This window comes from Hyalella azteca, unplaced genomic scaffold (assembly GCF_000764305.2).
Source record: "Hyalella azteca isolate HAZT.00-mixed unplaced genomic scaffold, Hazt_2.0.2 contig14089, whole genome shotgun sequence".
Classification (NCBI taxonomy): Eukaryota; Metazoa; Arthropoda; class Malacostraca; order Amphipoda; family Hyalellidae; genus Hyalella; species Hyalella azteca.
The window spans coordinates 75737-93315 of record NW_025943988.1 but is presented as its reverse complement, the minus strand read 5'-3'; the positions used below and the strand labels follow the sequence as shown (position 1 = coordinate 93315).

Sequence of the window (17579 nt, the reverse complement as noted above, 5' to 3'; positions counted from 1 at the left end):
CCCAAATGCATCTCTTTAGCACAGGAAGTTTCCTCTTACACGATGAATCTTCTCAGTTTCCCTCATCAAAGAACTTTTGATGCGTCATCGCACACTCAACTCAAGTCGGCAGCTTTGCGGACGACCGAAGCTCCTTTCTTCGACACACTTCTTAACTTTCTTCTCACCTTCAACATGTGTTCCTTTATTCACAAACTGCTCAAATTCAGCGCTATCAATCTCCGCTGCTACAATTCTCGAAACAACTGCAACAATCCACAAAGCAACGGCAACAATCCTCAAAACAACTGCAACAATCCTCAAAGCAAGTGCAACAATCCTCAAAGCAAGTGCAACAATCTTCAAAGCAACTGCAACAATCCACAAAGCAACTGCAACAATCCTCAAAAGGATCCCCAATCTGCATTTGATTCCCCGTTGAAACGAACCTGTCGTGCGGTTGAACCGAAATCCTGCGGTGTCGGTCAACTGAGGAAAGCAAACCGACCTCCGCTAAGAAAATATTGCTGGATTTTTGTGCTCTTTTGGTCGATGATTTGCAGCGTCTCTGCCAACTCGCCGCCGAGGTTCGTGATCGAAGAAGGCAATGAAATTGTCGTCAACCTGAGGGAGGGACCGAGCACTCCTGTGGGTGAGTCAAATATTCTTAATCGTGAATAATTATTTACCTTTGATTTCATTCCCTTAATCGTGAATAATTTCAACATTTAATTGCAGATAATTTACCGTTGATTTCTATCCTTAATCGTGAATAATTTACCCTTGATTTCTATCATTTATCGCAGATAATTTACCGTTGATTTCTATCCTTAATCAGGAATAATTTACCCTTGATTTTCATGCTTAATCGCAGATAATTTACCCTTGATTTCTATCCTTAATCAGGAATAATTTGCCGTTGATTACTATCCTTAATCGCATATAATTTACCCTTGATTTCTATCCTTAATCGCACCTAATTTACCCTTGACTATTTATTATTAATCATGGATAATTTTCCGTTATGTTATTTTATGGAATTCGCCAGTTCTTCTGTCTTTATGTTTTTTCATTGACATTATATTTAATTTTATGAATTTTATGTTCCATTTTTAAAGGTAAGTTTAATTTAATGCTCAGGAACGAACGTTCGTATATTGGGGACGTGAATTACTCTCTATGATTTGGTTTCTAATTTGTTTTTGCAAGTTTCGTCTTCCTAAACATTCCTTGGGAATGTTTCAGCTAGTATGTGTGTGCTGAATACTCGGCCTTGGGCTCGTATTGACGCAGATATACGGAAATAAAAGTGGAACTCCCTGCTGAATGCATCTATTCATGTACAGCTGCATCATTCAGTAAAACACATATGGTGCAATCCAATATCATGCATGACGTCTTTCAACGCCTCAAACTCAAGTTGAGAGCGTAATCTTGTCAAGTTCCGCATTAAACTTCATCTTGACCACTTGAGTTTAACGAGTTAAAGAGTGCCGAACATCTGGTCTACTTCAGGTCAATGGTGGTCTAAGATGGACGGACACTCAAAGAAAATAGTGTTACTTTGTCCTTTTACTGATACATTTTTCACCTTTACGTGGATAATTTTGGATCATTTTGGCCCGGCAAAAAGGGAGTATCGTTGCTAAATTTACTCTCTGCTCGTGCTGTTGTTAAGAAAGTGTGTCACTATTTTGACAAATTGACACTTTCAGTTTTTGCTGGTGGTAGGAAAATGTGTCACTATTTTGACAAATTAACACGTTCAGTTTTTGTTGTTGTTAAGAAAGTGTTTCACTATTTAGATAATTCTACACATTCAGTTTTTGCTGGTAGTAGGAAAGTGCGTCACTATTTTGACTATTCGACGCATGCAATTTTCTGCGTGCAGCTTTAAGAGGCTCTGGGACACATACCTTGTATTATGGCATGAGTTACTGTATGGCATATACAAGCTTTATTCATGTGTAGAGAAACGCTGTATACTTGAGCTGCGAAACTCACGTCAAAGTCATGCCAAGACTCCTCTGAAATTATTTATTATATACCTTACTTTTATTGTATTTATATCTATTCTATATATATTTGTTATATATATATTGATTTTATATATTTTTAGAAATCATATTTATTATGAACCTGATTTTCTCGAATAAAGGAGTTTGTTACTTATTTATTTCGCGTATACAAGACCAACTCTTTGTTTGGGCCAAAGTTCTGGATAAATGATTTCGGCTTGTATGTTCGTTATTCCTATCTTAAAACCGACTTTAGGGGGAGTAGTATGGGACTTTAGGGAGTAGTGTGGGACTTTAGGGGGGTAGTGTGGATCTTTAGGGGAGTAGTGTGGGACTTTAGGGGGAGTAGTGTGGGACTTAAGGGGGGTAGTGTGGGACTTAAGGGAGTAGTGTGGGACTTTAGGGAGTAGTGTGGGACTTTAGGGGGAGTAGTGTGGGACTTTAGGGGGGTAGTGTGGAACTTTATGGGAGTAGTGTGGAACTTTAGGGGGAGTAGTGTGGGACTTTAGGGGGGTAGTGTGGAACTTTAGGGGGAGTAGTGTGGGACTTTAGGGGGAGTACTGTGGGACTTGAGGGGAGAAGTCTGGGGTTTAGGGAGTAGTGTGGGATTGTAAGGTAGTAGTGTGAGGCTTTAGGGAGTAGTGTGAGACTGTAGGGTGTAGTATGGAACTTTAGGGGAGTATTTTAGGACTTTAGGGGAGTAGTGTGGGACTTTAGGGAGTAGCGAGGGATTTTTGGGAGGAGTGTGGGACAATTTACGGCCTTAGTCGCATGACACACTTATTGCTGCTGTAAGGCTGTGTCATCTCGCGACGCCTGTCATTCGTCAAGATAATGATTATCTTGCATGTATTCGGCATATTTCCTGCATTTACTTGTTTCAAGTCTGGGGCTGTTTTGTCATTTAAAGGGAAGGAAAAGATAATCGAAAATGATTAGATATATCTGTGGTAATTTTAAATTTTATTCAGAAAACGAAATCAAATTTTTCTTAAAATTTCAAAACAAGACTTGAAAGTGAATTCAGTTGTGAAAATGGGTTTGAACGAGTCTTTGTATGATTAAGATTTACTGTCAAAATTGATTGATTGATTCGGATGATGGGGTTCACATAAGCAAAATGACCTCGATTTTTGGACAAGTTCCCCCGTATATTCCTGAGTGTCAGAGTATTTGCATGTTATCTGCCTGATCTACAAGCCTTTAAGAAAGAAGTAAAGCCATTAATATTCACACAAAACATAACAAAGGAGAAGCTGCATCAATATATTCACAAAGAACTTCATTACAATCTTAAAGCCGCGTAAATTGTGCCGGCTTCTATCCGGGTAGTCCATTACCTACCCCCCATCCCTGCACGGTTAACTTTCCCATCCCTCTCCTTCCCCCCACGGTTAACTTTCCCATCACTCACCATCCCTGCACGGTTAACTCTCCCATCCCTTCCACCCCCTCACGGTTAACTCTCCCATCCCTCTCCATCCCCACACGGTTAACTCTCCCATCCCTCTTGTGCGGCAACATAACAATCCATCTCCTATCGTGCTCAGTTTAATTCAATACAGAACAAAATAAAAATTTTATTACATGTTTTTATATTTTATATTCTTTTTATTAATTCCGGTTTTTTGTCTATTTTCAAGCTTAACTCCGCATGTTTATTACACGAGCTTAAACCTGTACTCCTACGCATCCTTGCACTCTACGTGAATCATGGTGATTTTTTATATAATTCTCATCAAGCTACTAAATTAATTATTATATTCATAAATATCATATTAATATTATAGTAATATAGTATATTATTGATTATCCCTTACTAAGCACCGTGACCCTACACAACCCACCTACTTAATTACCCGTTGACCCACCTCCTTGACCCACCCCCCTGGACCCACCTCTTTGACCCACCCCCTTGACCCACCCCCTTGACCCACCCNACCCCCTTGACTCGCCCATTGACCCACCCCTTGACCCACCCCTTTGACCCACCCCCTTGACCCACCCCCCAAGTAATAATGAAAAAACACAAAATTGAATAAATTATTAATAATAGATATAATATAATCGATAAATATAAAAAAAAATCCGTAATAGCACAGGCTGATGTGGTGATGGTAGTGGTGACGATGATGGATGGATGGCGGTGATGGTGATGGATGGATGGTGGTGATGGAAGTGATGGTGATCAGGTCGCGGTATTTACAGACGTTGTTGCTTGTCCGCTGCGTCGTCATGGCAACGCGGCCACAGCGACGCTGTATAATAACCGTTTGGTCGTCCAATTAACCGTTGATCTCACCCGTCTTATTTTCGCATGTAAAATTGTTGTTAATTTGGACTGATATTTTTTGTCCTGCAAGATGCCATGTTTTTCAATGAATATCAATTTTCATCAATTGGCTATGACGAATCTAGCATAATTTAACGTAAATTAAATATTAAAGAGAAATACGCTGTACGTCAGTGAAACAAAGTTTTGCACCATCCGACAATCTGCCACTTTACTTACATCGTTAAGAATATGAAAAAGAATAATGAAAAGAATAGTAATCTGTAATCATAAGGATGAACCTACGTGACAAATGAAGTTGAATTAATGTTGATTTAATAAAAAAATGTTCACTGCAACTTTGCTTTAACTCCAGATGTCAGATGAAAGATTCTAATATGTATTAACATTGTCAATGCTAGTATATATAGTGCGTAATCCAAGTACAAAAGAGATTTATCGTTAATCGTCTCACACTTTTCCTCGAGAAGCTTCAAGTTTTCATTTATCCAGTTTTATTTTCAATTTATCGTTAATCCATGTCCTTACGAGGTTCGGTTGGCTTCACATGTTGTTTATGCCGCGAAAGTTTCGTCATTATCAATAAAATCGAAGATTTGATCTTAACCGAACAACAGTCGTGATGTTGCACTAGTGCTTTCCCTTGTAAATTAAAATAAAAATTTCCCTCTTGACACTTGTGCTTTCTTAGCATTTCCCGGAGACTACGGTTAACTACGTTAATTTAAATTATATAACTAAATAAATTCATCGACTATATCTTTCCGGAGTTGGCTCCATACGATTTATTGTCACGAGTGATAATTTAAAATATAAATATAAATGTCGGTGGCCTTAATAGAACAATTCAGCTCTGAATTGAATAGCACCGAACTTATTGAATTTTCTGTTTAATAGGATTTTTCCCGAATGGATGAAAAAAAAATTCCAATATTCACCTCACTATTCCATTTCTACATCTTTTCTTCAATAACCGCACATAAATCGAGATGATAACGAGACTCTATCAACTAAATTGAAATTTCACGTGTCACTCATCCCTAAAGTTGTTTACTTCCCCTGGCTGCACTTCCCCTGACTGCACTTCCCCTGGCTGCACTTCCCCTGGCTGCACTTCTCCTGGCTGCACTTCCCCTGGCTGCACTTCCCCTGGCTGCACTTCCCCTGGCTGCACTTCCCCTGGCTGCACTTCCCCAGGCTGCACTTCCCCTGGCCGCACTTCCCCTGGCTGCACTTCCCCTGGCTGCACTTCCCCTGGCTGCACTTCCCCTGGCTGCACTTCCCCTGGCTGCACTTCCCCTGGCCGCACTTCCCCTGGCTGCACTTCCCCTGGCTGCACTTCCCCTGGCTGCACTTCCCCTGGCTGCACTTCCCCAGGCTGCACTTCCCCTGGCTGCACTTCCCCAGTTCTTCCCCAGGTCTCCCTAGATGGGCTGCGTCTCTAGTCCTATACTCCTTCACTACCTGCATTGTCTTTGTCTTCAAAGATGCGTCGATATTTTTAGCGGTCACGATTTTTCGTAGTTTGATCACAGCCACGATCGAGAAAGTACGACAAGCTGCTCTTTATCGCTTCTACGACGCCGCATTGATCGTGGACTCTGGACTTACCCTGAAGTGATAACGGCGTCCGGTTCTTTTTATGCAATTTTGAGCCAACGAATTTTTGTTTACTGGTAACGAATCTTCGTTTACTGTTGTTTGTGATTTACATCCCGTTTGACTGAATCTGTACGTCGCACACAACAGCTTTTCTAGACGTGATAGACATGTACGCGCGTTCTCGTATTATAAAAAGCTCAATAAACAGCTGCAATTTCTGTTGATAAGCAGAAATAATACTACAGAATTGGTTCCTTGTGAAAATATTCTAGGGGATCCTATGTAAGCAATCATGGAGAAGCTTTTGCATTTTCCAGACGCTCCAGTCATTGTATCAACACTTTTCCACATGGACACTGGTCCACATGGACACTGGTCCCTCATGGCCACTGGTCCCTCAGGGCCACTGGTCCCTCATGACCACTGGTCCCTCATGACCACGTACTGGTCCCTCATGGACACTGGTCCCTCACGGCCACTGGTCCCTCATGGCCACTGGTCCCTCATGACCACTGGTCCCTCATGGCCACTGGTCCCTCAACACACGGCCACTGGTCCCTCATGGACACTGGTCCCTCATGGCCACTGGTCCTTCATGGCCACTGGTCCCTCATGGCCACTGGTCTCTCATGGCCATTGGTCCCTCACGGCCACTGGTCCCTCATGGACACTGGTCCACACTGACACTGGTCCACATAGACACTGATCCACATGGACACTGACCCCACTGGTCCCTCATGGCCACTGGTCCCTCATGGCCACTGGTCCCTCATGGCCACTGGTCCCTCATGGCCACTGGTCCCTCATGGCCACTGGTCCCACGTGGCCACTGGTCCCTCATGGCCACTGGTCCCTCATGGACACTGGTCCCACACGGCCACTGGTCCTACACGGCCACTGGTCCCACATAAGCACGGGTCATTGCATTGGTCCCACAATGTCCCTTCAGTGTCCCAGTGTCTTCGGGTTGGTGCCCGGTCGCCAAATTTTTAACTCGCCAAATTGACTCAGGATTTGCTGAGTCATGGCCGTCACGCTGCTCCGCTGGCCGGCGTGGCGTTAATAAAAAATATTCAGTGCTCATCATAGAAAATGTCCGCGCCTAAATTAAAAATAACCTCGGCTCGTTGAAGTTTTTTCTTACTTATATATATCGTGGGACTGAAAAGGGTGAATGTCCGTATAGCTAATCATACGTTTTCATTCTTATCGTGACATTCATTTTCATCAATTTGAACAAAAATGAGAGTTCATTTGGCACATGAATACCGAAGAAGAAACGCGTCTCAGCTAAGAAAAAATTCTTTGTTTTATAAGAATTTTTTTTCGATCGATGTTTGCTGGAACTTCAATGCGAGAGGTCAGGATCGAGCCAACACTGCAAGCATATTTTTCGAAAAAATTTACATATAAAATTTTCATTTAGAAACTCCATTTGAACTTGAGCGTAGAGTTAAATTCTTGATATGATGCAAGTCACAATGCTGCCGTCTAAAAATAATTTATATGAGAATGCAACTCTTTTTTTTTTAGTAGATGTGATCTCGCGACACTTCATATATGGCCCTACTCGAATAAAAGCCGAAAATTCGTCCAATCTTTATCGCCATCAAAAGTGTATTCAATGATGTGAGATGAAATAGTTTTAAACAATTGAATCTTGAATGTGAAACACGCTGTTCTTTAAAGGTCATTTTAATCTTTTGAAGAGCGTTCTTGGACATGGATTTAAAGCTTCTGTATATCCCTAACGGCGCATACTGTAAGTAACAATATAGAAGAAATCTTACAATATTTTACGTTGTGTTTGCAAGTTTAAAGTAAAAATTAATTTTTTTATGCAAATCCCTTGTCGAAAAAAAGTAAATCCTAGGATTGAAAAAGCATCGAATTCCGCATTCCTGGAAAGCTTCATCCGCTGGACGAAGTTGTATTACATTATCAACCTTCCAAATCTTGGAAATTACAAACGAACATCTTATTCTGTGACCAATTTAACTTAAACTAACTTTAACCTGAACTTACTGTGCTCAAAACAACTTTACCCTAAACCCATGAATCTCACAGCTTAAGAAAATTATTATCAAAAATTACAAAAATTTAATCCATACTTGACACGCCTTGTTATATTATATTATATTGTATTGTATTATATTATATTATATTACATCATATTCTGTGACCAATTTAACTTAAACTAACTTTAATCTGGATGCCCACTCTAAAAAATCATCCTTCCTGAAAATAAGAGCAGCAAATTCCAGCATTTTTGTTGCTCCTCTGGATGCCCACTCTAAAAAATTCTAGAAATGCATCGCGACACCAACGGAATAGCTGGAAATGCTGAGTCATTGAGTCTTTGTGAGGCCAAGTTTAACTGAGCGTCGTCTTAATGAAGTCTTTTGAAGCCTCCAGAACTGGGAATCTTCTTACCACCTAAAATTCTGGGAAAACCTTTAATTTTGCTCCTAGCACTCCCGATGTAACATGGAGCGCACAGGAGGCGTGAATCCGGGTTCTGATTAGGGTGGAAAATTCGAGGTTTGATTTTGTATTCGTAGACAGGCTCATTTAGACAGAGACAGGCTCATTTAAGCTCTGATTGCATTTATTGTGAAATGAAATGTCATTAATGATCGAGGTAGAATCGATGGTTGGAAATGAACGAATCTAAGTTAAATCTACAACGCGATTTGTTAACAGGATCTATGATATGCATTTTAGAATTATCTATTCTCACAATGTAAAAAATTTCTCAAGGACCTACGCTATTGTAATGAAACTTATGTAATCTAATTTTTATTTTTACCGCAAAATTCTTTCGCAGGATCCGTGATGACCAAGCGGCTGGCGCCTGATCTAGGCGGCGACGATCCTAGTTCTAATATATAACACTAATTATTCCCGCAGGATCTGTGATCACGAAGCTGCAGGCAACAGATCCTGACGGTGACGATCCTAGTTCTAATATATAACATAAACTATTCCCGCAGGATCCGTGATCACGAAGTTGCAGGCGTCAGATCCTGATGGTGATGATCTGGTGTTCGGGTCGCAGGGCGAGGACGCTAAGGCGCTCCTGCACATCGAGAAGACGGGACCAAACACCGCCACCGTCTCCCTCAAGACCCTCCTAGACCGCGAGGTGAGGGCGACGAAATTATTTTCTATTAATAACCCAGTGGAAATTTACAGACGCGGCAGCTTCTGATTAGGACTACCAGAAGCTGGGGCGACTCTAAATTTTGTTAGGTAATAACGGTTTCAGCGTTTATTAGGCCGTAGGACTGTCGCCGATTCTTAACATTGCAGAAGATTCACAGCTTGTTGCGGTCTCGAACTCGCAACTCACTGCTGCAAATTTGCTTTGCTTAACCGCCCGGCCTCCTTGCCGGTTCTGGCCAGAAACTGGCGCACAGAGCTGGGATCGAACCCGCAGTTCTCTGCTCTAATCCTGGTACTGTTGAGAATCGGCGACAGGCCTACGGCCCAATAAACGCTGAAACCGCTATTATTATTATTATTATTATTACGTGTGCTCGGTGATGCGTTGTTTATAATAGGGTTAGGGCAGAAATTGTTTCCCATGCTTTCTCCCTAAACTCAAATAATTCCACGGATTTAGAGACCAAGATTTTAACACATGGAGACAATATTGAAGCGTATGGTGTTATCGGTGGCAGAGAATATTGTACATCGGTTCGCACGAATTGCCTATTTCGATTGGTTTTGTGAAGATAAATAAATTCATTAAAAAATGTAATTGAGTTTCATGCATTCATGGGTTCCGCTGATCCCTAGTAGTTGCTATTATTACTTAATACTCTAAAATGTAAACAATCTAAGTTTTTATCTTCACGATGTTTGGTATTAAATTGTCATACGTGAAAAGTTTTTTTAGGTTTTATAGATAGATTGGATGTCGATGGGTTAATGGTTAATGGTTTTGACAGAAATTTTTCGCTGAAAGAAGATCGACTGAAAAATCTTGTTATCTATCAATTTTACTCAAGATAGCGATCAATGAGGCTGCACATTAAATTGTTACAGTTATTGTATTGTAACAGTTATTAAATATAGTTATTGGATAATAACAGTCATTGTATTGTAACAGTCTTTCTATTGTGCAAGTCATTGTATTGTACAAGTTACTGTATTTTAGCAGTTATTCTACATACTTATTATATAATATTTTATTTTATTTTATCAGTTATTACTCATAGTTATTGTATAATAAGTCATTGTAGTTTATCAGTTATTACACATAGTTATTGTATAATAAGTCATTGTAGTTTATCAGTTATTAAACATAGTTATTGTAATTGTAGTTTATCAGTTATTACACATAGTTATTGTATAATAAGTCATTGTAGTTTATCAGTTATTAAACATAGTTATCGTATAAAAAGTCATTGTAGTTTATCAGTTATTAAACATAGTTATTGTATAAAAAGTCATTGTAGTTTATCAGTTATTACACATAGTTATATATTTTATAATAAGTCATTGTAATTTATCAGTTATTACACAAAGTTATTGTATTATAACGGTCATTGTATACACACATTAAGTATATTTTACAGGTAATTATATTTTAGCAGTTATTAAACATACTTTTATATAATAATTTATTGTATTTTAGCAGTTATTCTACATACTTATTATGAAATAATTTATTGTATTTCAGCAGTTATTAAACATAGTCAATGTATAATAACATTGATTGTACTGAGCAGCAACGTGGCGAGTACACGCTGGTGCTGACAGTTTTACAAGTTATTGTAATTTAAGTTATTACACAAAGTTATCGTATAATAACATTAATTGTACTGAGCAGCAACGTGGAGAGTACACGCTGGTGCTAACAGTAACGGACGGCAAGCTCGGCGACGACACGTACGTCACGCAGTCGCTGCTGTTGCTCGTAGAGGATGTTAATGATAACGAGCCTGTCTTCCTGCCATATGATTCATCCATACTCGTGGAGGAAAACTCGGCCCCCAGGGTGCTGGCCTCCCTCAGGGCCATGGACAGCGACGAGGGTCCTTATGGACAGGTGATGCTTCTTATACTTAGGGAACACTGAGGGGATACTGAGAGGGTATTACTTACATGCTAGGGTTACTGAGGGGCACTATACTTACATGCTAGGGATACTGAGGGCCACTATACTTGCATGCTGGGGATACTGAGAAAATTAATTAACTAGACTGGAAGAGGCTACTTGATGTTATATCTTGCAAGAGAATATATCTTATTCAGTTATAGAAAGATCGGGTTCCAAAGGCCGGATCCCTTGTGAATCAAGTCACGAAAAGTTCAAGAATCGGCAACAGGCCATGGGCCTATTTCTTCAACGCCGACACTTCTATTCTATTCTTATCAGATTAGTGTGCTTATAGGCAATGAAGGGACCGAGAAATAAGCTACTTTCCCTGTGGACTAAAGTGCGGCGTAGGGTCTGATTATTCAGCTTATGGTCTTATGGATGAACAAGGATTCCTATAAACGGACTCTCAACCAACCTTGTACACAAGCAATAAATCGTATGATGCTTAGTGTGAATAAATCGTGTGTGATCAAATAGAAAGTTATACAAGCAACTTTTTTGTGTGATCTTTGACATCAAAATTTATAATCCGTATCTATAACAATTTGTTGGCTGTATCTATATGACATATATAACAATTTGCTGGCTGTATCTATATGACATATATAACAATTTGCTGGCTGTATCTATATGATATATATAACAATTTGCTGGCTGTATCTATATGACATATATAACAATTTGCTGGCTGTACCTATATGACATATATACCTATAAGAATTTGCTGACTGTATTTATCTGACATATATAACAATTTACTAGCTGTACCTATATGTCATATAGGTACGTATAACAATTTGCTAGCTGTATTTATATGATTTCTTCTCATTCTCACCCTCTTTCCAACAGGTGGTATACGCGCTGTCGGGTGACCAGGGAGACGAGCGAGTGTTCAGTGTTAATACTGTCGGCAGTAAAGCTGTGCTGAAGCTCACTGGAACACTCGACTACGAGACTAAAAATATCTACCAGCTTAAGGTGAACATGGTCTACATAGACCATAAACTGTCGTCCATTATAGTACCTATTTCTGTGATATAGAACAAGAATATCTACCAGCTTAAGGTGAACATGGTCTACATAGACCATAAACTGTCGTCCATTATAGTACCTATATGCCTGTGGTATAGATCAATAATATCTACCAGCTTAAGGTGAACGCGGTCTACATAGACCATAAACTTTCGTCCGTTACTTTCCCTGTCCACTAATTCATTACCCGCTTTAAAAATGTTATTTAATATGACCAATGCCGAGGCGGCCGTTAATTGGGCGAGTATCGACAAGGCTATGGAGAAGATCCATATTATCTGGTAACATGAGTAACGTAACCATCATATCATAACCCCCCTCCCACATAACCCTTAACACCGCCCCCTCATAACCCTAATACGCCCCTTCATAACCCTAACACCCCCTCATAACCTTAACACACCCCCTCATAACCCTAACACCCCTCATAACCCTAACACCCCTCATAACCCTAACACCCCTCATAACCCTAACACCCCTCATAACCCTAGGCGTCCTGCAAGGTAACGTCACCAGGATACCTGAGGACATCCCTGTCAACGCCGGCGTCCTGCAAGGTAACGTCGCCAGGACACCTGAGGACATCCCTGTCAACGCCGGCGTCCTACAAGGTAACGTCACCAGGACACCTGAGGACATCCCTGTCAACGCCGGCGTCCTGCAAGGTAACGTCACCAGGACACCTGAGGACATCCCTGTCAACGACGGCGTCCTGCTAGCTAGCGGCATTATCCTTAATATTCTAGTGATGATATTCATAATCCTATAGATTCATTTATTGCTTACACGGCATTCATTGCCATGTAATAATTTGATTTTATTAATTTTTAGTTTTTCGAACTGATGATGAAGCTGGACTCCGAAACGTTTTCAATATCGATATGGTGAATTTGCTTGGTGTTTACTGTGCTTTTAAATTCCTTGTGAACTTGCGATATAAGCAGACTGATAATATAAGAACTCATATTTGTCTATAATGTATTTGAACTTATTTTATGCAATTGAATTGGGGACTTCTCTCTATTAGGGTAATAATGTTTCACTAAATAACCCATTAATTGTTGTGCGGAGGACTTCTCTCTATTAGCGTAATAATGACCCACTAGATTAACCCATTAATTGTTGTGCGCGGGACTTCTCTCTATCAGGGTAATAATGATCTCTATTAGGGTAATAATGACCCACTAGATTACCCATAAATTGTTGTGCGGAGGACTTCTCTCTATCAGGGTAATAATGATCTCTATTAGGGTAATAATGGCTCACTAAATAACCCATTGATTGTTGTGTTGAAAACTTCTCTCTATTAGGGTAATACCCAGTAAAAATTTACAGACGCGGCAGCTTCTGATTTGGATTACCAGAAGCTGGGGCGACTCTAAATTTTGTTAGGGTAGGAGTTCTTTCCAGTAAAAATTTACAGACGCGGCAGCTTCTGATTTGGATTACCAGAAGCTGGGGCGACTCTAAATTTTGTTAGGGTAGTGACCCACTAGATTAACCCATTAATATTTGTGCGTGCAGTGAAGGCCGTGTAGATTCATTTATTGATTGCATGACTTTCATAAATCAAATATTGAACTAATAATATTTATATTTGTCTATATTGCGAATTCTCTTTTCTCTATTTGGGGATTAATGACCCACTAAATAACCCATTAATATTTATGCGTGCAGTGAACCCATAGACTGCTGTGCTGAATACTTCTCTCTATTAGGGTAATAATGACTTGCTTAATAACCCATTATTTCATGTGTGGAGGACTTCTCTCTATCAGGGTAATAATGATCTCTATTAGGGTAATAATGATCTCTATTAGGGTAATAATGATCTCTTTGGGTAATAATGACCCGCTAGATTGACCCACTAATATTTGTACGTGCAGTGAACCCATTGATTGTTGTGTGCAGGACTTCTCTCTATTAGGGTAATAATGATCTCTATTAGGGTAATAATGATCTCTATCAGGGTAATAATGATCTCTATTAGGGTAATAATGACCCACTAGATTAACCCATATAATTGTACGTGCAGTGAAGGCCGTGGACGGCGACAGGGGCGTGGACAACCGCATCAGGTACAGCCTGCTGGACGGCGGCGACGGTTTCTTCGGCCTGGACGCGGACTCCGGCGTCCTGTACGTCGCCCAGCCGCTGGACAGGGAGCGGGACGGCGCTACTGGCGAGGCTTTCTTCATACGCATACGCGTGAGTGCCGGCTACAGGGGTTATATTGTATTACATTATAGTATATTGTATTGTATTATATTATGTTTATTATAGTATATTATGTTATATGGTATTATAGTATAGTATTATATTGTTTTACATTATATAATATTATCTTGTATTATATTGTATTATATTATATTATAATAAATTATATTATATTATATTGCATTTTATTATATTATATTTATCCGCAATTTTGTTTTAGCCTACTGGTTAAGGTTCACTCATGTCGTACTATTAAATTCCATATTAGTGAATTAAGTTCCCTGTTAAAATGTTAAGTTCCAATACGAAATGAAGCAAAACGGAATAGTATAGGCGTAATTATTGGCAAATAGTTCAGGTGGGGAAAGGTGCAAATGAGTAAGTAAATCAGTACCTTAATAAAAATGTGTGGGTATTAAAAATTAATACAAATGTATAGGTAAGTCCGTGAGGAACTATGGAAGGGTGTAGGTGACTCAGTGATGGTTAGAAACTTGAAATATGAAGAGTAAATTGTGAGTGAGAGGCAAATGACACCCATGCCTTGACACCCATGCCCCTAACACCCATGCCCCTAACANTGATTATACGTCATGTGCGGGCGTTGACATAGCATTTGATGTTGATTACACGTCATGTGCGGGCGTTGACATAGCTTTTGATGTTGATTATACGTCATGTGCGGGCGTTGACATAGCATTTGATGTTGATTATACGTCATGTGCGGGCGTTGACGTAGCATTTGATGTTGATTAAAAGTCATGTGCAGGCGTTGACATAGCATTTGATGTTGATTACACCTCATGTGCGGGCGTTGACATAGCATTTCATCTAAATACAACATCGTACGTTCGTGTAGGCTTACATAATATTTCATATACAGTAAATACAACATCATACATGGAGGCTTACATAACATTTCAACTAGATACGCGATCATGCGTGTTCATTTACACAACCTTCCATCTGTTTAAGTCATCTGGATTGGGGTTTTGAAATTTATTTTCAACTCTTCAACTCCATGCTCATGCAAACTGTTTGGGACATTAGAACAGGTATCTACAGTATATGAGCTCAAATAATGCTCTATATCTTCAAAGAACAATCCTTTTTTTAAATATTTATCACGTTGATTCAAAAAATCGATAAATGCTCAATACCGCAACAATTTCCCAATCTAAATCTGAATAAACGGAATAATTTTACTGGAATATAAATTCATTATTTCGATATCTTTTTGCTGTGCGCGATGCTGACTTCAAAAATCGCTTTGTTGGTAGAATTGATCGATTTGAGTAGTAAATATAGTATTCCATAGACACTGTACGCTAGTTAGTTAATACTAGGCTTAACTACTTCTTATTCTCTACTTGTGTCAATGTTCATTTGGGCTGAAATTGGGCAATGAGTCATTTTGAATATTAAAAAATCAAATGATGATGAAAGTATTGTCTTGATTTTCGGATTCACGATGTAACATGTCAGTACATTGATAAAACTTTAATATATTAGATAATTATAAAATAAATATTGATGCTCCTGATAAAATTGTAATATATTACGGAATTATAAAATAAATATTGATAATCTTCACAATTACTTCTCTAACACGATTATTCAATTAATCTCGATAAGTTTATCAATTATCACTGAGCTAACTTGATTATTTTATAACTATGCAACACGTCATTATACTGGTAGATACACTCGTATATTAAAAGATATTTCGTTTATTAAAAATTGCTGATTAGTATAGCAATTATGTTCATTATGACAATTCTTGCAAGGCAGATAATGCTTGAATCATCTCTAATTTGCTTGCTTGAGTCATTTCTAGTTTTTCGATTACGCAAATTGCTTCATACCGTAAGATTTACGACGTGTTGAAGTGCTAATCTCCTGCTAAGTGCCCGGATTTGTAAGGATTAGTGAACAGGCTCGTGTTGCAGTAATAACGCCACTTTGCGCTCACTTATTGGCACTAATATAAATCCCAAATCCCGTTTAATTAATAAAGAAATTGATCCTTTATCTAAAAAAAGTTTGATAGTGAGATATATTATGTGCTTGCTTATAGAGGTGCATGTTATCAGTTTAGATAAATTAAACTTTAAAATGATCAATGCGACCTTTGGACCTCGCTATCTTTTTTATTTAATTTGCGTTTTATAACGCATGTCGTTCAGGAAATTAATTGAATAGCTTTAATGTATTAAATGCGTTATTCCCATTTATTCTTTGAATAACTGGGAACCTATTAAGCATTACTTAATGATATATCATAATGATGAATGCATTTATAATATATTTTCTGAATCAATGATGCAATTCATTGATCAAAATTTGGATTTTTACATTACTAATACTAATAGTAAGATTTGATTGATACTTATAACCCTTTGATTACTGCACCGATTATTGATGCAATATGTTGATATTGCAGTACAACTACTGTCACGTGGTGCAATATGTTGATATTGCAAGTACAACTACTGTCACGTGATGCAATATGTTGATATTGCAGTACAACTACTGTCACTTGGCGCAATATGTTGATATTGTGACATGTCTACCAGTAACATGTTACAGTACATTGAAATTGAAGCACAAACTACGGTGCGTGATGCAGTACTTTTAAGTTACAATAGAACTTTAAAACACGCGATGCAGTTTTTTTATAGAATCGAAATTTGTTCTACAGTCCACCGTCTCCATATATACAATGCATGCTGATTTTCCTCAACTGGCCAGTTGCTTAGCGCTTTTTTTACAACGTCATTCATATCATGCGTGGGGATTTATACAGTCCTGCTGGCTGTCTCATGTCGTCATCTGCAATGAATTTATTGATATATTCAATGCATGATTTATTGTTAGTTGACGGCAGCGCTTGTTATGTCCCTTCAGCAACTGAGGAACGTTTGAAGAATAAGGCCGGGATTTACAGAGGGGATTATTCGGGTGTCGACAAGGTTAAGAGACTTCACCTTATCTCTCACTGCGAATATGTATTCCATTTTTTTTGCTTTAAATATGTACACATAGAGACGTCATGAATTGAACGGTTTGAAACTGATATTTTTAACCGTTTAAGAAACAAAAACGTAAATTCATCGTTCTCGAATAATTTTTCACGATATATACAGTTCCAAAGGCAATACCCGAGTATTTAATGCTTCCATTATTGTTTTAAATATGCAAGAAAATTGTTATATTTTATTTCAAGAAATGTAAAAGTTAAGTCGCGGTCTGCGGCTTGAGATACGTGTTATTAGCATCTTTTATTATTTCACCTTATTTTCACCATTATTTTTTATTATTACACATA

At 38.8% G+C, this 17579-nt stretch overlaps 1 protein-coding gene across 1 annotated transcript in view; it reads left to right on the top strand.

Annotated features, from left to right (window-relative positions):
- Positions 1–327: 327 nt before the first annotated feature.
- Positions 328–17579, top strand: part of LOC108675211 (cadherin-23) — a 61654-nt gene continuing 44402 nt past the window's right edge. The window contains exons 1-7 of the mRNA XM_047883937.1: positions 328–631; positions 8886–9037; positions 10730–10948; positions 11852–11980; positions 12111–12126; positions 12526–12591; positions 14070–14242. Of these exons, the coding sequence (XP_047739893.1) occupies positions 532–631; positions 8886–9037; positions 10730–10948; positions 11852–11980; positions 12111–12126; positions 12526–12591; positions 14070–14242 (855 nt within the window). The 5' untranslated portion in view covers positions 328–531. The remainder of the gene's footprint in view (positions 632–8885; positions 9038–10729; positions 10949–11851; positions 11981–12110; positions 12127–12525; positions 12592–14069; positions 14243–17579) is intronic.